This window comes from Stenella coeruleoalba (genome assembly GCF_951394435.1).
Source record: "Stenella coeruleoalba genome assembly, chromosome: 12".
In the NCBI taxonomy this organism is placed as follows: Eukaryota; Metazoa; Chordata; class Mammalia; order Artiodactyla; family Delphinidae; genus Stenella; species Stenella coeruleoalba.
The window spans coordinates 68,986,839-69,011,410 of record NC_137158.1 but is presented as its reverse complement, the minus strand read 5'-3'; the positions used below and the strand labels follow the sequence as shown (position 1 = coordinate 69,011,410).

Here is a 24,572-nt window from a genome sequence, read left to right as displayed (position 1 = left end):
TCATGGGACTATCCTCTCAGATTCTGAAACCAGGTTGACTGTAAATTCTAAATTTCTTACATTATTGTGAATTTCATCCTTTCTATTTTGTTTTAAAGATTTTTTGATGTGGACCACTTTTAAAGTCTTTATTGAATTTGTTACAATATTGCTTCTGTTTTATGTTTTGGTTTTTGGCCCTGAGGCATGTGGGATCTTAGCTCCCGGACCAGGGATTGAACCTGCACCCCCTGCATTGGAAGGTGAAGTCTCAACCACTGGACCACCAGGGAAGTCCCTCATCCTTTCTATGTATATACATATTTCTAGCATCCTCACTTTTCAGATGAAGAAACTAGGTCACAGAGCAGATAAGTGGCTTGTCCAAGGAAGCAGTCAGAGTCAGGACTAGGCTGCCAACCCAGGAGATTTTACTCCAGAGCCTGTGCACTTAATCATTGAACTCTCTATCCTTTCTGAACACTAAACTTAGTTAAAAAATTAGTTTCATCCTATAATGACCACAGTCCTCTCAAATCATGGTTCTTGTCTCTGTTGACAGGTATATATGTAACAATTAGAATAATAGTAGATAACATTTATTAACTACTTGATATGTGCCAGGCATTGGGTTATACAATTAATATACATTATCACATTTAATCCTCACAACTCTATGTGATAGATACTATCATTATTCCCATTTAACAAATTAAAAACAACAGCAATAATAACATTAGGCCTTAGAGATGGTAATAAATTTACCCAGAGTCAGATCTGGTAGATGGAAAGGCTGGGATTCAAATTCGATCTGACTTCCAAACCCAACTGCTCACCTTTTATCCTATAAAGCCTCTATTTAATAGGTATAATATGTTGCATATAATTCTACAATAAATTGATAGTATATTTTGCTAAAAATCTCATATGTTAAGAATTATATTATATATTCAACTATAAATACCTTCTGAAACAAAAATTTTCCTTCATCATATACAAATGGTTGCAAATTGGCCAGAGATTTCTGAATGTGCTTGTGGTAAGGGATTTAAATTCAATAAATTTTCCTATATTCACTTTGGTAGATCTCTGTGCACTGCATGAAGAGGCTTTCTTACCCTCTGACTTCCTGTAGGGTTTAACCAAGGAGGAGTACTGGCAGGAAATCAGACAGAGGAAGGAAAGGACCCTTGGGGTATTTGTTTTGTTCCCTCAATCCCTGAGGGTCCTTGCATGCCAGATGATCACCAAAGGTCACTGTTCGGGCCTCACAGTGGTAACTTGCCCCTGTTACTAGCCCACAAGTTTTGTGCTATATCTTGTGACTTCTCTACACCCTGTCCACCCTTGTAAATCATTCCTTCACTAAATTCACTCAAATTACCGAAATTAAGTGTGCCATCTCTCTTCTCTGCAAAGACCTGGGCTGATACAGAAATGATCTGTTCTGGCATAGAACAAATGCCTTAATATTTTAGAAGAGGATATTCTCCCATGCTATATGCATTCTTAATGTTCATATGTCTTTTTAGAAATAGCAAAGATGTGTAAGTGTAATTACAAAGAAAAGGATGGGTAATGTTACAGCAGACACACTTTCCTTGGACTCCTAATGTTGACTTTTCAAATTGGATATAATAAATCACTCATGACTCAGTTAACATACAATTTTAATGCAAGATGAGTAGAATAAACAAGCAAACCCATGATTACTGCGCATAGAAAACTATTTTGCTCACTTCAGCCATGTCAATTCCATCCTAACTGGGATGTTTTAGGCACTTAAAGATTTATGTTTGCCTCAAGTATTTATGAGCCCAAACTAAATGTGCCTAATACCACTGGGTTTTATAAACAGTCAAAGATAGCTAGTCACTTATATTTATGACATATGTGGTGAAATATTTACACAGCATCTCCTGGACAGGAAACTGTGGGGTTGAAGCACCTCGAGTGATCACTGGCATTATTTTTCTATTCATAGAAAAATGTGTTAGCAGGAATATAGAGAAATAAGCACTCTAAATATTGGAGAGAAGGTAAATTTACTGACTTAAAGTTTAAGATACTCTTTTAAAGACTTTGTATAGCAATTCTGCCTCTAATAATTTATCCTAAGAAAATAAGCACAGATGTGTGTAAAAATTTATTTATCCAATTTGTTCACTAAGACAATCAATATAAACACCCATATAAAAAGGAATATGCAGGGGCTTCCCTGGTGGCGCAGTGGTTGAGAATCTGCCTGCTAATGCAGGGAACACGGGTTCGAGCCCTGGTCTGGGAGAATCCCACATGCCGCGGAGCAACTAGGCCCGTGAGCCACAACTACTGAGCCTGTGCGTTTGGAGCCTGTGCTCCGTGACAAGAGAGGCCGCGATAGTGAGAGGCCCGCGCACCGCGATGAAGAGTGGCCCCCGCTTGCCACAACTAGAGATAGCCCTCACACAGAAATGAAGACCCAACACAGCAAAAATAAATTAATTAATTAATAAACTCCTACCCCCAACATCTTCTTTAAAACAAAAACAAAAAAAAGGAATATGCAGTCATTAAAAATGATGTTATCTAAGAATGTATAATGGCATGGAAAAATATTTACAAAATATTCTAGGTGGAAAAAATAGGTATTAAAATGATATGTAAGCTACTTCCAGTGCCAGCCATGATGGAGAAAGCTGACTGCAGCCTATCATTCCCACTAAAACTCACAACAGAATACAAAAACCACCACCTAAGGACTTAGAAAAGTACACATACCAGGTGTATTGGGAATTAAAGTGAAAACTTGAATTAAGGATCCATAATGGGTGAGATCCATGAATTTTTATTTTCCTTTTTTCCCTAGAATTGACTTGAGGGCAAGCTGAATTCTGGAATTGTGCAGCAAGTACAGACAGCAAAAACTCCAGGAGAAACGCCTTCTTCTCTGCCAGAGGTATGGGGAAAAGACTGCTGTGTGCTGGAGATTTTGAGGGAGATCCCTTTTTTTTTTCACCTTTCATTTCTCTCCCAGCCGTGCTCTGAGGCCAGGCCCAGTCACAGAGCTGCACAGGCAACAGCACATGTATCTAAAACCCCAAGAAAAACCAGAGAAACTGGGAAAAGGCCTTCTTACAGAGGATTTTTTTCTCTTGCTGCTTCTCTGTGAAGGATGTTCCAATTGTGTAGGACTGCACGGCAGCATAGGAGGCTCAGATTCTGAGAGAACTCCATCTTTCTGGCCAGAGAAACCAAGGAAAAGAGTGTCTGAGGGCTGTAGAGTATGGGAGAAATCATGGAGAGAAGAGAGCTGAAAAGAAGCAACTCCTAAGTCTATGTTATGAACTGACATTAAGTCTTGGACCTGCCCAGAACAAACCTAAAGAAGCATAGCAGATGCATCAAGACCTGAACTACCATAGAAAACATTACCGTAGTTCTAGACTAACCCTTGAGTGGTGTAAGCTCCAGTAAGATCCAAAAAGCATTGCAAAATCTTTGAAAATTCAGCTGACATCAGAACCACTATGAGACAGAATATGAAGTTAGAACCTAACTCGATTGATTGCCTCTTAAACAATCAAACAGAAAAGCAAGTCAACGTTTTCCAAAGGGCTTTAACAAGACCCAGAGTCTCACGACATAATATTCCAAATGTTCAGGGTATGTTCAAAAATAACTTGACATACAAAGAGCCAGAAATCTGATCAATATTCAAGGAAAAAGACAATTAACAAATGCCACTTCCAAGATGGCCCAGACGTTGGAATTATCAGGCAAGGACTTTAGGACAGCTCTTCAATGATCTTCCATAAGATAAAAGGTGAACATTGTTTAAAAGAATAAAAGATAGAAATGCTTAGTTGAGAAGTAGAAGCTATGAATAAAATGGAAATTTTAGAACTGAAAAAGACAAAAGCTGAAATTTTAAAACTCCTTGTATGCACTTAATAGCAGAATGCAGATAACAAAGGAAAGAGTCAGTGAATTTGGAGGCAAATCAATAGAAATTATACAACCTAAAGAACAGAGAGGAAAAAAAAGACTGAAAAAAGAAAAAAAACCCATGTCTTCAGAAACCTGTGTGACAATAATCAAAAGGTCTGATATTCATATCAATGGAGTCCCAGAAGAAGAGATAAAGGAGATAGATGGATGCAGAAAGAATATCTGAAGAAACAATGACTGAAAACTTCTCAAATTGAGTGAAAGATATCAGATTGCAGATTCAAGAGGTTCAGCAAATCCCTAATAGCATAAACTCATAAAAACAGGGCCAGACACATCATAATCAAACTGTTCAAAACTAAAGATAAAGGGAAAAAACTTAAAGCAAGCCAGAGGAAAACAACACATTACATTCAAGGGAGCAATGGTTTGGATGACTGCAGATTTCACATCAGAAATCACAGAGGCCAGATGACAGTGACACAACATCTTTCAAGTGATAAAAGAACTATTAACCAGAATTTTATACCCAGTGAAAATATCTTTCAGGACTGAAGGCAAAACAGAAGAAGCCTTTGATTAAAGAAACTAAAGGAATTTGTTGCCAGTAGATCTGTTCTTAAAGAAATGCTAAAAAAATGTTCTCAGGCTTATAGGAAATGATATCAGAGGGAAATACAGACACAAGGACGGAACGAAGAACAATAAAAATGGTAAATATCTGGGTAAATATAACAGACTATTTTACTCTACTAAGTTATTTAAAATATTTGACTTGATAGCAAAACTTATAATATTGTCTATGGAGTTCTCAAGTTATTTGGATGTACTTAATATGACAATTATCACATAAAGTGGGGAGGGTAAATTGATAAGGTTTGTATGTTTTAATTGAAGCGGTCAACTATTCACTCTAGATTGTGTAAAGTGAGGTGTGTATATGATAATCCCAGAACAGCAACTAAAATGATAATACAAAGAGATAATCCAAATAGCCAATAGTTAAATTAAAGTGAATACTAAAAAATACTCACATAATCCAGAAGAAGGCAGGAAATGGGGAATGAGGGAACAAAAAAAGGGTAAGAAAAAGAAAACAAATAATAAATGGTAGACCTAAATCCAACCATTTCCATAATTAAATTAAATGTAAATGGTATCTACTGAAGTATAGAGATTATCAAATAAGTTTAAAAATAAGACTCAGTATGTTGTCAAAACACAATCCACTTTAAATATACCACTATAGGTAAGATAAAAGTAAAAGGATGAAAAAAATATACAATCAAAAGAAAGCTGGAAAAGTTATGTTAATATCAAGCAAAGCAGACTTTGGAACAAGGAAATTTATCAAGGAAAAAGAAGAATATTTATAATCATAAAACAAACAATTCATCAAGATATATAGCATTCTTAAATGTGTATGTACTTAACAATGTATATGCCCCAAAATATGTGAGGTAAAACTGATAAAACTGAAACAAGAAATAGACAAACCCATAATTACACTTTTACACAATTACACGATTACAGAGAGACTTCAATGCTCCTCTCTGTTAATGAGAGAGCAGGCAGACAGAAAATCAGCAAGATATAGGAGACCTGATCAACGTTACCCACTAACTTAATATAATTGACATTTAAGGAACACTCTACCTAACAAGAGAAGAATACATTTTTTTTTCAAGTGTACATGAAATATTCAACATGATAGTCCATATTTTAGCCATAAAAACAAACAACAAATTTAAAAGAATTGAAATCATGCAGAAAATGATCTCTGATCATAATGGAATTTAAACTAGAAACAAATGATAGAAAGAGATCTCAGATATAGCCAAAAATGTGTAAATTAAACCCCACATGTTTAAATAACCATTGTAAAATAGAAAGACTCTCGTGGGGGCAAGGAATATATGGGAAATCTCTCTACATTTCTCTCAATTTTGCTGTGAACCTAAAACTGCTCCAAAAACAAAGACTTGATAATTTTTTTAAATAGAAAGACTCAAAGGAATTTAAAAAATATTTTGAAGTGAATGACAATGAAAATAAAATGTATTAAAACTTTTGAGATGCAACTAAAGCAGTACTTAGTATTAAATGTTTTAAAAGGGAAGAAGGACTCAATTTAATAAATAAACAATCTGTTTCCACAGATTTATTAGTTAAGAAACTAATAAAGAAGAACCAATTTAACCCAAAACAAAAGGGAGAAAGTAATAAACTTTAAAAACAGAAATCAATGAAATTGAAAACAGAAAAACAATAGGAAAAAACCAGTGAATCCAAAAGCTGAACTTTGAAAAACATAAAGAACTTATGAGAAGTCCTTAGCCACACTGATACAGAAAAAAGAGATAAGACACAGATTCCCAATATCAGGAATGAAATGTGGTTATCACCACAGACCCTAAAGACAATAAGAGAAAGATAAGGAAAGAATGTTGATATTAGATGAAATGGATCAACTTTTTGAAAGATATAAACTACCAAATCTCAATGAAAAAGAAAGAAATAAGCTGAATACTCCTATATCTTGAAATCAACCAAAATGAATTTTCAACAAAGAAAACTCCTGGCCCAGTGGTTTTCAATTATAAATTCTGTCACAAATTTCAGGAAGAAGTAAAACCAATTCTGCTCAATCTCTTCCAGAACATTGAGGAGGAATAAGGCTAGCATTACACTAATATCAAAGTCAGGCAAAGAAGAAAAATAAAAAACTACACACAAATATTCCTCATTAACAGAGAGGTAAAATCCACAAAATATTAGCAAATCAAATTAAGCAATATATAAAAAGGACAATATACCACAGCCAAGTGCATTCACCCCAGGAGTGTAAGACTGACTTAATATTCAAAAATCAATCAATGTAATTCACCATATTAAGAGGGAAAAAAAGCCATATGAACATATCAATAGACGCAGTTAAAATCATTTGACAAAATTCAACATCCATTTACGATATTTTTTTTAAAAGCTTCTCAGTAAACAAGAAACAGAAGGAAATGTACTCAAACTGATAAAGGGTATATGCATAAAAAGTCTATAGCTACTATTATACTTACTTGCAAAAGACTGTTTCCTCCTAAAAAAGAAATGACAAGAATATCCACTCTCACCACTTATGTTCAGTATCATATTAGAAGTCTTAACCAATGCAACAACACATGAAAAAGAAATAAAAGCCATGACAATTAGAAAGGAAGAAAACTGTCTCTATTAGCAGATGATATGGTCGTCTATATAAAAAAAGAAAAGTCCATGAAATCCACAACAAAGCTCCTAGAATGAATAAGTGAATTAGCAAAATCATAGGATGTATTTAACATTTAACAAAAGTAAAATTTAACAATTTTACTTTTACTTGATTTACAAGTAAATCAAATGTATTTAACATTTTGATTGTATTTAAAATGTATTTAACATGTATTTTGATTTTACTTGATTTACAAGTAAATCAAATGTATTTAACATTTAACAAAAAGTAAAATTTAACAATACTATTTGTTTCACTGAAGAGGACATACACATGGCAAGTAAGACATGAAAAGATGTTCAAGATTATTAGCCATTTGAGAAATGCAAATTATAACCCCAATGAGATAGCACTACACAGCAATCAAAAATTAACTGGATGTCATCAAAATGATAAACTTTTGCTCTGCAAAAGACACTACAGATCATCCTCAATTTACCACGGTGTCACATCCTGATAAACTCATGGTAAAGTGAAAATATTGCCTAAGTCAAAAATGCACTGAACACATAACCTACTGAACATCATCACTTAGCCTAGCCTGCCTTAAACGTGCTCAAAATACTTACATTAGCCTATAGTTGGGCAAAATCATCCCACCCAAAGCCTATTTTATAATAATGTGTTGAATGTCTCATGTAATTTACTGAATACTCTACTGAAAGTGAAAAACAGAATGTAGGTGTATTGGTTGCTTACCCTCCTGATCGCATGGCTGACTGGGAGCTGGGGCTCGCTGCCCTGCCCAGCATTGCAAGAGCATATCGTGCCACATATCACTAACCCAGGAAGAGATCAAAATTCAAAACTGGAAGTACAGTTACTACTGAATGTATATCACTTTCATACTATAAAAAAGTCGAAAAATCATAAAGTCGAACCATCGTAAATTGTGGCCTGTCTATACCAACAAAAGGTAAAGATACTCCCAGACAGGGAGAAAATGTTTGCAAATCACGTATTTGACAAAGAACTTCTTTTCAGCATACACAAAAACTCTCAAAGCTTAACAATAAGAAAACAACCCTTTTTTTTTAAAATGGGCAAAGGATTTGAACAGGCGCTTCGTAAAGAAGATATATGTATGATAAGAATGCATAAGAAAAGAGGCTTAATACCATTAGTCATGAGGGAAATGCAAATTAAAACCACAATGAAATACCACTGCACAACTATTAGAATAGCTAAAGTAGAAGAAAAATTGACAATGCCACACACTGACAGGACGCAGAGCGACTGGAACCCTCACACATTGCTGATGGCAGTGCAACGTGGCACAACCACTCTAGAAAACAGTCTGGCAGTTTTTTATCAAGCTAAACATATACTTGCCATATAACCAAGCGATCCCACTCCCAGTAAAAATAAAAACTCATGTTCATACAAAAACTTGGATGCAAATGTTTACAGTAGCTTTCCTCATAATCACCCCAAACTAGGAAAAACTCAAACGCACTTCAATTTATGAGTGAATCAACAAAGCGATACATCAATACCATAAAATACTACTCAGCGTTAAAATGGAACAAATTATGGATACACACAGCAGCAGAGAGGAATCTGAAATGTATTATGCTAAACAAAAAGCGCCAGGCTCAAACGCTATATCCCGTCTGCTTTACATATTTGTGTAGAAAAGGCAAAACTACAAGGGTAGAAAACAAACCTGTGATTGTTAAGATTCAGGGGAGGGTTTGACTCTAAGGGGGCAGCACAAGGGAATATTTTAATATTTTTAGGTGATTGTGGTGGTGGCAACTATGCATCCGTCAAAACTCAGAACTGCGCACCAAAAAGAGGGAATTATGGTGTCTATTAATTTTAAAAAACAAATTTATACAAACCATATGTATATATTGAATTTTTGTTTCAAAGAAAAGGCCATATATGGCTCAAAAGGCAAATGCCAAAATACTAACATTGGTATCTCCTTTAATTTAAATATAATTTTAAAATAATTTTTATAAATAATGATTTTTCTGAAATCTGAATATATAAATGTGCACACACATATATACACATACATGCATATAATGTATACATGCATATAATGTATACATGCATATAATGTATACATGCATATATATACGGTCTGACTTTCCCTCTATGTGTGTTTCTGAGTATTCATGAAGTTCTGAAGAAAATACCATCTTGAAGCACTTCAATGCTAAGATGCACTGAAAATTAGGGACACTTAAGATGGAATATATTTGCTTCCCTACGGTTTCCAGTATTATACAAATTTTCTGGAATTTTAGGTACTGCTTTTGAAATTAAAATTTTAAGTTATAATACAGCCTGACAGTTCTAAATATGTCAACCTGAAAGGGCTAGACCACTGTCTCACTGACTTTTTAGAATTCCATGCTTCTAAAGCACTGTCATGAACACATGCCATTTGCTCAAGATTCAAAATGACAGTATTCTTATCACTTGGTGAATTCAAGCAATTTCTCTGGTGATTCCCAATTAGCCTGTCTTGATCCAGCCTATCAAAGCAACATTGCATACCTTGCTGCCCTCCGCGATGGATCTGATCCAGGGGTCTCTCACATGCAGAGAGGGGTCTGTACTCACTGTCCTCTGGCAGGAATACCCTGCAGGTGAGACAGGGGCCCTTTAACTGTCTAGCCACAGGCTGCTAGACGTGAAAGAAAGCTATGTTGTTATGGAATCCTAAGCAATAAGCTTTTTCCAAGTGTGCTTGGATCACAGGAACATCTGATTCAATATGGAAAACTGTAGTATTGTTCACACTTCCACAGAAACATATGACATTTCAGGGGAACACAGAGAAACAAATGAAAGCCTCAAGAGCAGTTACCAATTTTGTTAAATGTTATACCAGACATGGGGGATGGCAGAGATGGGAAAAGAAGTGACCTCAACATGGTCAGATGACTCTGTAATTTCAATAACATTTGCAACTAAGAAAGGGAATTAGAGATTATATCATCAACTATTTCCCCGACTCTGACAAAACCAGGTCCCTATTTTATGTTTGCTCCAAAAGAAACACTTTCAAAGAGGGGGAAGAGGACTCTGTGTAAAGTATTATACTCAAAATCCTTCTCCCAGGTTAGGAAAAAGCATTATTTAATCCTTAAAGTTTACCTGCATTTTAGGGTCAAGTCTGATTGTACTGAAAAAAAATTTGCAGTTTCACCCTCTTTGTATAATATCCAAAAAAAAAAAAAAAAAAGAAAAAACCAAACCAAAACAAACCAATCTAATTTTGTTCAGACTACTCAATGAACTACTGGCCTTCACATGGCACTCTGCGGTTTTGACTGGCAAAGCTAAGTATCATAGTTACATAATAGTATGTAGAATCTCTTCTCAAGATATTTTATTTCCTATTTAAAATTAAGCCATGCACTTAATGGGGTCAAGAATATTTTATTATAAGTATATAAGTAAATATGACAAACTCAAATGCATCATTTAGTATACCTACGCAGTTTTTTCTCCCTTTTAAACATTTTTAAAGGTCAAAAATTCTTAGTGTGTCTAAAAGCAAAAAATCTATCCTCCAGGTGTACTTGACCATTTCCTGCTCTTTGAACACCCCAAGCTTTTCAACATCTGAACACTTATTTATCCTGCTCACTCTGTGGTTTTCTCAAATTCTTTTGTAAAACGGATTTAGATAACAAAATTAAGTACCCAGATTATACTACCTTAAACCTCTACAAAAATGCCTTCACCCAGTCAAAACAGAAGACCATGCCTTTGGCTTTCATAAAATCATAATATAAAAAACATCAACAATAAGAATATTTCTATTGATAATCTGCTAGAAAACAATCAAAGGCATTACCTGCTATGCTACCCGATGTCATTTATATGACTAGCTGAGTGATAAATAACCTTGCAAAGTCAGTGCCTGGAAGGAATTGTATTTTTCCTGATAAATTGTTATGCTTCCTTTATTCCAACAGTAGAGACAATACAATCAAATGTGTATTCTTTTTCACCTGATTTCCCTAAAGATTAGACAAACTTGTTTCTCAATTGCAACAAATAGCTCACCCTTGGTACCAAATACATATTTTTCTCTTTCTTTTATTTTACAGTTGTAATTTTTTACAACATGTTTTTAACTATGTCACAGTAAAAGTGACATAATTAAATATATTTTGAAATATGTTTAAATATGTTTTAAATATAGTTGGCAGAATTAATATATGAAGGCTGTGTCCTACAAGCTATTCCATGTTAAATTACAAAACAAAAACAGCATGGCCTAGAGCAGCATTTTTCAAACTAAAATGTGAAAAAGAATCACCTAGTGATCTTATTAACAGGTAGATTCTTATTCAGAAGGTCTGGGGTGGAGCTGGAGGGTCCACATTTCTACCAGACTCCCAGATAAGATCACTGCTGGTCCTCACACTACACTTTGAGGAGGTAGGGCCTCACCGGTGTTCAGCCTGTGCATGAATGGAAAGTCAGTATAGGAGAAATAATGAATATAATGGAGCCCTAAGACATGGTAACTATCAAAATGCCGAGTACCACAAACTAGAGCAAATGGGATCATCACATTTCTATTTCAACCTTTAAAAATCAGTTTCTTAAATCCAAAATCAATATTAATTTTTTATAACAAATGTCCAGTTCATGTTTTTCAAAGAAGTTGATTCTTATTCACGTGTTAGACATTCTACCATATAGAGCTGAATAAAATTCTGGTTGCTATATTTCAAAAAAAAAAAAAATCTGTAGTGTTTCGAATGTTTTTAGGAGGAAACAGGACAGGAAGAGAATACTCATTGAACATCTGGAAAGTTCCATTTATTCAAATGTTTCCTAACACCCAATGTATTCCAGCACTACTTTGAGGCCTCAACATCCAGTTTCTTTTTTCTTTTAATTTATGTTTGTTGGTTTGATTGATTCCTCATTTCTATTATTTTGGGGGACAATTATTATATAACTTGGGAAATTATTTGATTAATGAATAAGTGAATGAATCTGCATCATTTGAAGAAAATCCATCAGCTGTGATACTAGTTAAGAAAATATTTGAACATTCGTCAGTTTAACTGTTTTTTCTTTCCAGCTTATTTCCAGTTAAGAGTATTCCTCCCAGCATGGCATGTTTCACAATGATAATTTCTAAAATACTTCACAGTAAAGCAAAGGCCTAGTTTTTCCAAAGTTATTCCATTTTCATAGATTCTCACATTGCCTGTTGTCACATGTATGTCTCCTCAGCATAGTTTCTGGTTAAAACTAAAATTAACCAGTTATCTAATACACATAAAGAACTAGCTGAGTCACCACATCAGTACAACAACATTTAAGGTTTCTTTTCTAGGTCACAGGATTTAGAGCCAAGTATACTAGTCTTCTATTGCTGCTGCAACAAATTAGCATAAATTTAGTGATTTAAACACAAATTTATTATTTTATAGTTTTGGAGGTCAGAAGTCCAAAATGGGTCTCACTGGGCTAAAATCAAGGTGTCAGCAGAGCTATGTTCCTTCTGGAGGCTCTAGGGATAATTTATTTCCTCGCCCTTTCCAGCTTGGAGACACCTCCCACATTCCTTGACTCCTGGGCCCTTCCTCCATCTTCAAAGCCAGCAGTGTTGCACCTCTCTGGGACTTTCTTCCACCGTCACATCTTCCTCCAACTGACTCTTCTCCCCTGCCTCCCTCCACTTTTAAGAAACCTTGGGGTAACATGGATAATCTGAGCAAATCTCCCTATTTGAAGGTCAGTTGATTAGCAACTTTAATTACTTTGCCATGTAACCTAACATACTCACAGGTTCCAGGGATTAGGATGCAGACATGCTTTGGGGGCCTATTATTCTGCCTATCATGTGGAGACAGTATTCCATTTACTTACTTGAATTTTCCTGAAGCACTTTTAGTTCTTTTACAGTGCTTCAATTCTAGGAAAAGAAGCTCTTGGGGAATAACAATAAGAGTATAAGATTACTGATAACAGTAATATATCAGTAATAGTTCAGTAATAATGTTCAGTATAAGATTACTGAACATTACTAATGTTCAAATATCTTCTTAACCAGTATCACAGCTGATGAATTTTCTTCAAATGATGCAGATTCAGTTATTATGTTATTATGCAATTATTATGCAGTTATTATGCAATAACTTTCATTTCACTTTTTACCATGAGCTCTGATTCTATTGGGATGACTCTCATACTCAAAGTAAGGTATGGATATAGCTGGAACGGCCCCTGCCACATAACCATATGATCCTGGATACGTGTCGCCTGAGATTCCTGAGCTACATCCTGGTACACTGATGCCATGGATCATGGAATCAGACTGTGGCCACCAGGATAAATGTCCTGACTCTCTGTGATCCAAGTTGGCTAGGACAAGGGCCTTCTCACTGAAGTTTTGAGAAGCTAAACCCTCTTGCAAAATTGCTCTAATGAGCTTAGAATCATTAAAAATGTCCAAAGCACTAAGTAATAAAGTTTATTCAGTTTTTTTTTAACACAGAAAAATGAAAAGTTAAATGAGTAAATAATAGTGGCCTAATCTTTTCATACCAATAGTAGGGACTCACAGGCTGGTTGTTGTAACAGCTGTACAATGCTTAAGCTCCAAAGACTCTAAATCTCTAGTAACAAAAAGAATAACATTTTGCATGAGTGTTTCTTTGAATATATTCTAGACATATTTTCTCACAGGAACCCTCAATTAAAGATTTATTATATTTTAATCAGAAGCCACAGAGATAAAAAGTTTGAATGATTGGCTGAAGGCCCTATACAAACTGAATTTAAGTATGAAAGAGACAAAAATATATTTGTCATGATTATTTAAAATAGGCAGGTCCAACCACTAAATGCTAAAATATAAAGTGTATGACAGTTTAAGCCGAGTCAGATTGGCTCTACTACAGTTTCACGTCACTCAAAGGTTCTGAGAGGTACATCGTTTCTTGTGAGTCTTGTTTTATAACACACAGTAAGCAATGCCAATGTGAGTTGTCATTTCTCGCATGGGTTAAAAACACCCTCAATTTCTACCGCTCTCACCTGCTAATCCCCTCCCCTGCGCCCCCAAAACTATATCTAATGCAAAGGTGCTTCTGAGAACTGTTCATAGTTTCTATGGTTCTGGTGGGGTTTCCATCCGTATTTCAGCTCAGTGCTGTTCCCTGACAACACTCAAATGGGCCAGCTCAAAGTGAGATCAGGAGAAATGGGATAAGGTAGTGATCCAAGAGAAATTTTGTTCACATAGCCAGTAAAAGAATTCTGAAAATCTATGCACATATTTTTTAAATAACATCTAAATATTTTTAACATAAGTTTGAACAGTTGAAAAGGGGACATGATTTCTAACACTCTGATACATATTTATCAGAACTTCAGGGCTGCAGGTTTCAGTCTCCGGAAGTCTGCTACATAACATAAAAGGTAGAGCCAATCCTCAATGACGAGCCAATCAACTCAAGAAGACTTTCTGTCAAGATAAGTCTGACTTTGTTTTTCAATCAAATATGAAGATAGTTCTAGTGACAACTGTCTATCTTCTGAATCCTAAAAGGAACAGATAAATACAGCACAGAGCCTTGTCACGTGCTTGTCCCTTGGATGAACAAGGCAGAAGAAAGGAGAACTGGCAGGCAACACCCATGTTCAGAGACAGATCAGTTTCAAGAAAGAGCTGGAAGTTGAGGAACTGAAAATTGAAACCCCTGAAACACTCTATGCCCTGGTCAGTCTTGGTGCCCAGTTTGGAAAGTGCTGGGGGAAGGGCTTAAATTCTTCTCTGAAAGTATCTAACATGATACAAATTTAAAATGGTATTTCTATACAAAAACCTGCTGACTGCATATCTTCGAAGCATCCTAAGCCTTTGGAAGTATCTTAAAACAGGTGTCAAGTTCTCTTCATCAAAACAAAGGGTCAACAATTAGAGATTACAATCTTGCTTGTGTAGCCAACCTTGTGTATAACCTTGGACGGGCAGTTCTGGCGATCCAGGAATTGGTTCTACATTTTCTCTAATCCTCAGAACTCCTAGCTTTTGTTTTAATTCTCTGTCCATACTTGACCATCTTTTAGTGTATGTTTGGGCCAGTCTTTCACCCTGAAGTTCCTACGTTCCACCCCATGTCCTTATTGGGTTTTATGCTCATGTGATACTTCTCCAGCCCTTTCAGTGCCAGAAGTGGATAAACTGTTAAAAAACAAACAAACAAACAAACAAACAAAAGCCCTCCAACTGCCAAGGCCATCATTGTGCCAACAGAGGAGTTGCTTATGCAAACTATTGCGAACTTTTACACGGGAAGATGGGGAAAGTATAAAGTCCACTGTGAATGCGTTTTGAAAAGCTCTCTCTTCTAATGCTTCTGGGGGGGGTGGGGGAAGGTTGGAAGTAAATTACTGACAATGGGCAAAAACAGATGCAAAGAAGACAACTTTATTAGGCGATTTCTCTTCTTTATGAGGAGCTTTCTTTCCTTTGTTAGGAGGACAGTCCTTTCAGAGGAAACACCAAGTAATTCGACAATACCCAGTTTCCTTCAGCTGCTGCGACTTGATCCCACGGTGGGTGCTCTGGAAAGCACCTTGGGGGCGAACGAGTCTGAGGCCGCTCATGACCAAGGTCGTTCGATCCAGTTGCTAAGTTGAGAATCTTCCCGTGCCACCTCTTAGAAGCAGGTGTGTGTTCCCCTCCAAAGAGCCCACCACCTGGCTGCGCCCCACCTCCACTCGTGCCCCAGCTACCAGATAACGTTGGGTGCTACAGAAAGTGCTGCTGCGGGGGCAGCCTGGCCTTCAGACGCAGTCACTGGGGAAGAGGCGAGGACCGGCGTGGATGCTGGAGCACGGGCGCAGGTGCCGGCGCACCCACAAACACACCCGGGCTCGGAATGAGGGGAGGACGGGGGAGGGGGAGGGGGAGGGGAGCGGCCTTACCAGATCAATGAAAGTCAGGAATTTCCAGCTCCCTCCGTAGGTCTGGTGCGAGGGCATTTCGATGGCCTTGTAGTTGCACAGGATAGAGCAGTAGGACAGCAGGATGGCCACCCGCAGCACCTGGCAAGGGACAAGCGCCATGTTCGCGAAAGGCGCGGACGGGCTCGGCGACGAGGAGGACGGGCGGCGCAGGGCTCTGGCGGGCGCCGTGGGAACTCCGGTCGCGGGCGGGGCGGGCGGGGGCCCTGGCGGGACGTGTCCCGCGGGACCGGCGCGACCGCGAGCGCGCGCGCGGGCAACCTCGCGGGCGGGCGGGGCGGGGCGGTGTGTGCGGGCACCGGCGGCTGTGGGGTGGGCGGCGTGGCGTCAGCTCTTTCGTCATCTACGTCATTCTGCTGCTGCCTTCGCGGGTCCCGGAGACCCGGCCCGGGGCAGCCCTTCAGAGCCCCGGGAGCGGGTGGGCAGCCTCCGAGGACGACCGGGGCTCGGGGAGCGCGCGCCGAGATCCGGGGACCGCGGCCAGCGGCAGCGGCCGGGCGGAGAGGGAGCGCGGCCCAGGGTGAGCGGGCGCGGGGCCGGGTGCGGGGGCCGGGCAACCCGCCCGGAAGGAGCGGGCCCCGGGGTGGGCCAACGGTCCAGCTCGGGGACTTGCTGGCCAAGTGGCACCGGTGGAGGCGCGCTCGTGGGGGGTGCAAACCCGTGAAACGGGGCCCCCGAGTGACTTGCTTTATTTTGGACCCAACTGGAATTTTAGTGTTAGACTACTGTTAATCTCTATGAAATCCCCTTATTAATTCTATTCCAGTGGGTAGGCTGCCCTGCACTTTTCCACCGGGGGTTTATAAATATCCTATCAATATATAACAAGGCCGACTGTGAACTGTGGACAAGGGGTTTATAAATAAAACGTTGTAAAGAAAGGAGTGTCAGATAAGTTTCTGCTGCAAGATTACATTCAGTTCAAGAGCAGATCATCCTGAGTCTGGATGTAAAACCCGTTTGTGTAATTTAATACTAATCTTTTGAGGGTTAAACTGGTTTTGCCGTTTTCCTTATTTATTTTTTCCTACACTCCAATACCAGGGCTTAATGGAAGGAAAATAAATATAAACTGGATTCCCTCCACCTTCCAGTAAATGTTGTCACACTGAAGTTGCTTCATTCTGTGGGCAGCATCACATTTCAGCTAACGAGATGCAGGGTCAGATTATGAAAGACAACATAGGTATTTCCTGTGGATCCATTTAAAACAGGTGTCCTCTGAAAATAGTCTCTTGAGTCACAGAATGTGGAGTGAGGGGGCAGGGAAAGCAGAGTGCACAGTGTTAAGAGGTAAAGTAGCAACTCCTGAATTTTTCCAACCAGTCTCTTAACCAAAATAAAGAAACCCAGTAGATATTTTCTAATCGGCCTCATAATTATGCCAGTAGAAGTTAATGTCCTCCAAATCAAGATAATTCCAAGAAGATTCTACCAGCATAAAACTATTCATTATTGATGATTTCTAGTTTTATTTTCATGTAAAAGTTGGGTGCATTTTTAAAAATTGTGTGTCCATGCTACAGGTTCATAAGATTGCAAAATTTAAAAGTAGATCTACTGAAGATCTAAGTCCTTAGTAAAGTTTTGAGTTCGTGTGATATCCTTAAAATTTGATACACCTTCCTACCTTACAATTTAGAAAATCATAAATAAGACTCCCTATCCCATACTAGAAAAATATAATAATATTTGTATAAAGCCATTTAAAATTTTATTCTGTACTCAATTTCTTTTTAAGTAACTATACCATTCAAAAAGTGTTTTGAACCTATTCTAATGGTTTGCTTTTGTTATTTTGTGATTTGCTAACCATAATAAGATAATGAGTTTTGTGGGCTTTTTTTTTTAAAAAATGAAACATTTGCATAAACATTGACTCAAATATTTTATGAGAATGTCAGTCCACAATTTTTGGAACATCTTGCTGATTATTTATGAACACATCCAGGTTGCTCTTTTTGCTTTTTAGACCATATCTAGTAATCTTAGACATGTTTCACATGTCTCTGCGAAAAAAATATTAACCTACACACAGACTGCGTTTTTCTTAGTGTAAGTATTGCAGTACAGTATTGCACTTAAAACTTCACTCTGTGGAAAGTTATCCTTTTTTATGAACTATAATACATTAATCACTGATAAGTTTTACATGATTCCATATTTGAGTTAGAGAATACTGCTTTTCATTGTACACTGTACAGAAGAAATATCTGCATGTCACTTTTTTAGCTTTTTCATACTGCCCCAACAATGAGTGGGGATGGAGGAGAGTAGCCTTGTCCAGTTGAGTTTCATGAAAACATGTTTCCCAAGGGAAGAGTTTAAGACCGTGTTTTAGCTTTTAGTTATTATACATTAGTGTTTCTTTGATTACTGTTAATAGTTCTTAGTCTATATATGGGCTCAAGATATTCTTCCTTAAGTACTTCTAAAAACTGATACAGAATCTTCATTCTTTTTCTTTTTTTTTTGAAGGGGGAGAGCATCTAACATATTGGTGATGATAATCCCTACTAATTTTGGAAATGACAAGGACCCTCTGTCTCCCTTACATTGTCTTCCAACAAGCCAACTTCATATAGCCATGGGTATTTGCTTACAAATTCAGGAGGAAGAATTGTGTTTATGCATATCCTTATAATATTCAATGTTTATGCATTTCCTTTGGTTCTGTGTTTACATTGGATAAGCATTTTCTAACAGTGTCAATGTATTTGAAAGGATTATTTTTCCCCCTTCACAGCTGTCTGCACCATAGGGTAGAAGATAAGATGTGTCCCTTTGAGAGGTTTGGGCTTAGGAAGAATCCCCTCAGTTTTGCAGAAAAGATACCTTTGGGTTGCTCATTTTTCTTTATTATAAAAGCAGCATATTTATTATATTAAAATAGGAAATTAAAAAAAATTACTCCCACTCTCACCACCCACAGAAAACACTGTTAACATTTTAGCACATACCTGCCAGTCTTTCTTACAATATATACTTAGTTGTGACATAACCATGTAACAATTTGCATCAAGCAGATTTTTTTTGCTTTAAATTTAATAAGTATGTTACCTTATTATTTAAAACTCTTTGTAAAAATCATTTTTAATTGTTGCATAGCATGACATAATAGGAGCATAATTTTGCTTAAACTTTATTTTTGGATATTTAGTTTGTTTCCAGTTTTTAATCACTATAAATACACTGTAATGTCTGCATATTTAGTTGAGAAAGCCACTTTTTAGGGATTATTTGTAGCTCAAAAACCAGTTAAGAAACCATCCTTTTACAACCTAATGTGTGTATTTGTTCACATGTGTTTATTATGGACTGTGGTTCCAAGGAGAGCTCTTTTGCCCTAGAGAGCAGTTGGAAAGATTAAAAAGTGGGCAAAAATCGTTCTTTTTCCCAATAATTGATGCTCACTACAGATATTTTTAATTGCTTTAGATATGAAACATAGTGCCAATACATTTCATTAGCCAGATTTTTTTGCTATTAACCAGGAAGGGTTGTTACTTACAGGGCAAATGAGCGGCGGCGCCTAGCAGTTGTGCTGATGTTGCTGATTGCAACGGCTTTTTCAGGTTTAAAAATGGACTGAATTTGCTATAGAAAACTCTACTGGGACTTCCCTGGTGATGCAGTGGTTAAGACTCCACACTCCCAATGCAGGGGGCCCGGGTTCGATCCCTGGCCAGGGAGCTAGATCCCACATGCATGCTGCAACTAAGAGTTCGCATGCCACAACTAAAGGAGCCCATGTGCCGCAACTAAGGAGCCAGCGAGCTGCAACTAAGACCGAGTGCCACCAAATAAATAAATAAAAATATATAAAAATATATATAAATATATAAAAATATATATATATAAATATATATATATATATATATAGAACCCTAAATTATGAGATTTCTAAACACCAAGGGTTCTAGACAGTCACTGAAAAGCTTTAGAAAAAGTAGTGCTGAGATTTGGTGTGAGGCACCGGCTAGATCTCAGACAGATCTGAAACATCCCCTTCACTCCTGAGATCTGTCAGTAACTTTGCCAAAGCTACTTGTCCTGCCAGGAATGCTCTCGGTGTGCACATATCCAGAGCCAGCACATTGGGCAAGACTCAATGAAAGCCCACTTTGCCAGTCCCTCTTCGGGATGTAGGATGTCGTCTTCCGGCTTTGAACAATCCACGTGGATGGCTTAGTGGCGATCCAAATTCTACCTGTACTCACTATTTCCTTGTCAAAAACTGCCCCCTTTGCAGTGTCCGCGTTGTCTGGAAGCATCACAAGTGTGCTGTGTTAGAAGAGCCAGTCACTTAATGGCACCAAAATATCCCTGGAAGTGTGGCAAATTGAAGGTAATCCACTTACCAGAATTATTCTCAGGGAGGAAACGTTTTCATAAACTGCTTCAGTGGATGGGTGACTGGTGAGAGAGCCCTCCTAATGTGCTCCAGAATAATGGTAAATCATCGCTGAATTTCTTCTCCCCAGTGGGTGTCAGGGTAATTGCAGAGCTTTTGTTTTGCTGAGTAGACCATATACAGGAGTTTGGGAGGAGCTCACTTGCTCAGGGGAGTAGAGAAGAGGCAGACTCCTACCACCAGGGGGTCTTGTTTCCCAACAGCCTTCAGCCTCTAAATAAATGTTCAACAGATAGTTTAAAGATATTTCAGAAGTCTTAAATCCAAATCCTTCAGAGACCAGGCATGTATATAATTCAGTCAAGCTAAATGTAAGATAACAGTGTAAAATTGAATCTTTGAAAAACTGGAGCAAACGCCCTACGTAGACTCATTGTAGTTCAAATTTTTAAAAATTGTGTCAGCCAAAACAACAACGAGAACAACACCACCACACCTGTATGCTGGTGTCAGCTAGCAGGCTGCAGGGTGGGACTTTGGAAGCGTGTCATGTTAACATCCTACCCAGGGTGTCCAAAACACCCTCTCAAGCCTGCTGGACTCTGCACACAGAAGAAGGTAACAGACCCAAAAGGACGTTGGGAGCGTGCAGTGATGTGTCTGGGCCAAGCCACAATTCTGTGTAAAGTCGAAATCTGCTGAAAGGGCTTCTGAGAAGTATTCCATTAGTACACCCCTCCCTGTAGCCCTACCCCCATCCTTATTTTTCCTGTTTCACTGTGTACAGGATGACTGGAGCTTCAGTAGTCACCTTGTAAGCATGAAGAAAAGAATCAGAGGATCCCAGAGCGCTTTGCCCTAACATCTATAACCTGCTGAACCCATGCCAGTAGTGGCCTCCTTCCAGGCTTCTTGTGATGTGAGAATAACCCCCTATTTGTTGAAAGCAATGTAGTAGGGTGTTCTGTTACACGCAGCTAAATGATGATACCAGGAGACACTTGGGGTGATTTCCCGGCAGGCTTCAAAAAAGTGCTGAGTCATAGGACAGTGGGATAGTGCTAAGGAAACCAGGGTTCAAGTGTATCTATTTTTTATTTAATAAACACCCATATAACACCTACTGTGGGCCAGGCTTTGATCTAAGCCCTTTACAAATATTAGCTCTTCTTATCCTCACTGAGAATGGTTACTATTATTATCTGCATCTTACATAAAAGGAAATGGAGACAGAGAGAAAATTAGGTAAACTGCCCCAAAAGTCACACCACCAGCAAAGGGCAGAGCTGGGATATGAAATCATGTATTTTGGGGTTTTAATTATAACACCAAGCTGCGGATACTGCCAGTCAGTGCACCACCCCAGGTTTAATTCCCCTTCTGTTACTGAGGAGCCATGTGCTCTGGGTTGTGTTTTCTCGTCTGTTACAGTTCCCACCACCCCTCATAGGCAGCTGCCTGCTCCACCCACACTAATATCTGACAGAAATGTATCATATGAGGCAGAAACAACATCTGTATCTCAGCATCTTTGTGGACATCATTGTCTGATTTATAAGGATGAGAAAATTTTAGATATGACTTCCCCGAGCCACAAATCATTGTATAATAATTTTCATAAAACTTCCATGATTGACAATCTTTTAGTTATCATTAGACCATGTCATTTAGTTTCACGGCACCTGAGGCATCTGAAGTTATCTTTTGAAAACTTGAGCTATTTTCTTTAAATGAATGCTTCACCAATACCCACTTACACTCCATTTCACCATTATCCTTTTCACATAAACTACAATTTCATCACCAGATTCATTCAATAATTATATGGTTCCATTTATTTTCCAGAATTGCATAATGATGTTCCTTTACAGTTTGCTTAAGCTGATGAATTATTTTTTTCAACATACTCTTTTCTTCTACCTTCATAAGTATTGGAAAATATATACTATGGAAAACAATATGGAGATTCCTCAAAAAATTAAAAATAGAACTACCATATGATCCAGCAATTCCACTCCTGAGTATTTATCCGAAAACAACCAAAAACACTAATTACAAAAGATATATGCACCTCTGTGTTCATTGCAGCATTATTTACAATATTCAGGATATGGAAGCAACCTAAGTATCCATCAACAGATGAGTGGATAAAGAAGATGTGATATATCTATCTATATCTATATCTATCTCTATATATAGATATAGATATCTGGAATACTACTCAGCCATAAAAAAGAATGAAATCTTGCCATTTGTGACAACATGGATGGACCTAGAGATTATCATACTAAGTGAAGTAAGTCAAACAGAGGGGAAAAAAAATCATGATATTACTTATATGTGGAATTTAAAGAAAAAAAATCAAATGAAAAAATATAGCAAAGCAGAAACAGAGTTATAGATACAGTGAACAAACAGATGGTTGCCAGAGGGGAGAGAGGTGGGGGGGGAGGAAAGAAATAGGTGAGAGATATTAAGAGGTACAAACTTCCAATTACAAAATAAGTCACAGGTGTGAAATGTACAGTGTGGGAAATATAGTCAATAACTATGTAATATCATAACTACACTTACTGTGGTGATCAGTTTGAAATGTACAGAAATATTGAATCACTATGTTGTGTAATAGGAACTAGCATAGTGTTGTAGGTCAATTATACTTCAAAAACAAAGAAACAAACTCACTCATAGAAAAAGAGATCAGATTTGTGGTTACCAGAGGTGGGGGGTGGGAGAGGGGAAATTGGATGAAGGTGGTCAAAACGTAGAAACTTCCAGTAATAAGATGGATAAGCACTGAGGATGTGATGTACAACATGATAAATATAATTAACACTGCTGTATGTTATATATGAAAGTTGTGAAAAGAGTAAACCCTAAGTTCAGAAGAAAAAAAATTTTTTTCTAATTCTTTAATTTGGTATGTATATGAGATGATGGATGTTCACTAAACTTATTGTGATAATCATTTTGTGATGCATGTAAATCAAATAATTATACTGTACACCTTAAACTTATACAGTGCTGTATGCCAATTATATCTCAGTAAAACTGGAAGAAAAAATATATATATATTGGCAGCCAGACATCTTTATATTGACAGTGAGAATGATAGAATCTTCTTTTTGGATGAAAAGTTAGAGATCAACTAGTCTAAGCCTCTCATTTTATAGATGATGGAACTGAGGCTGAGGAGAATTAAATGACTTTTTAGTGTATTTTTTCTTTTTCTTTTGTTTAAATTAATAGATTTTTTTATTTTATTTTTTTTTAGATTTTATTTTTTACAGTAGTTTCAGGTTTATAGAAAAATGGAGCAGAAAGTATAAAGTTCTCATATATTCCCTCTCTCCATGCCACACACAGTTTCCCCTATTATTAATATCTTGCATTAGTGTGGTATTTTTGTTACAATTGATCATTATTACTAATAAAAGTCCATAGTTACATTAGGGATCACTTTTTGTGTTGTCCAGTTCTATGGGTTTGACAAATATGTGATGTCATGTATCCAGTGTTGGAAATATGTAAATTTAATGTTAATAGATGCTAAAAGGTCATCTCCTAAATCTCAACATTACTTCTGATTAAAATTCTTAGTGAGCTATGAAAGAAACAAGCTTTCTTAACTTGATAAGGAGTATTTTTCAGAAATCCAGAACAAATATAATACTTAATAATTAAATATGAAAAAAAATAATTACATTGAAGTCATAAATTTAAGAAATCTTTCTGCTAATACCACTATCAGTCAACAGTATTCTGGAACTTCTAACCTGTGAAGGAATATAAGGAAAAGAAATAAAGTATACATATTGGGAGCAAATGTACTGTAATCACTTAACAACAATTATAATAACATCCTTGGAGCAAGACCAAGAAAATTACTTGATGTATTAATAGAAACAGAAAGTAAGTACAGGGAAACAGTCAATTCAAGAGTAATATACCAAAAATCAATAACAAGTTAGAAAATGAAACAGGAGAGAAGACTCATTAACAACACTAATAAACATACTTAGAAATAAATCCAACAAGAAAGACGTCAGCCTTTAATGAAATACAAAAAGCAAAATAAAG

The 24,572-nt window shown here is 37.2% G+C and overlaps 2 protein-coding genes across 4 annotated transcripts in view; one reads left to right on the top strand and one right to left on the bottom strand.

Annotated features, from left to right (window-relative positions):
• The window catches only part of AIG1 (androgen induced 1), a 237,624-nt gene extending 217,095 nt beyond the window's left edge, over positions 1-20,529 (bottom strand). For 2 of the 3 annotated variants that reach the window (XM_079939222.1, XM_079939223.1), the window contains exon 1: positions 16,100-16,333. In XM_079939222.1, the coding sequence (XP_079795348.1) occupies positions 16,100-16,240 (141 nt within the window). In that variant the 5' untranslated portion in view covers positions 16,241-16,333. Of the gene's footprint in view, positions 1-16,099; positions 16,334-20,499 lie in introns of those variants that run through there. The other variant, XM_079939224.1, reaches the window with a different exon arrangement.
• On the top strand, positions 16,239-22,879 carry LOC307195500 (uncharacterized protein; the record flags this gene model as incomplete). The annotated part of the gene is made up of 4 exons (XM_079939616.1): positions 16,239-16,658; positions 20,391-20,486; positions 21,280-21,411; positions 22,581-22,879. 3 exons carry the CDS (start codon positions 16,239-16,241, stop codon positions 21,352-21,354), a joined length of 591 nt encoding a protein of 196 aa, XP_079795742.1. The 3' UTR covers positions 21,355-21,411; positions 22,581-22,879.
• Positions 22,880-24,572: the final 1,693 nt, after the last annotated feature.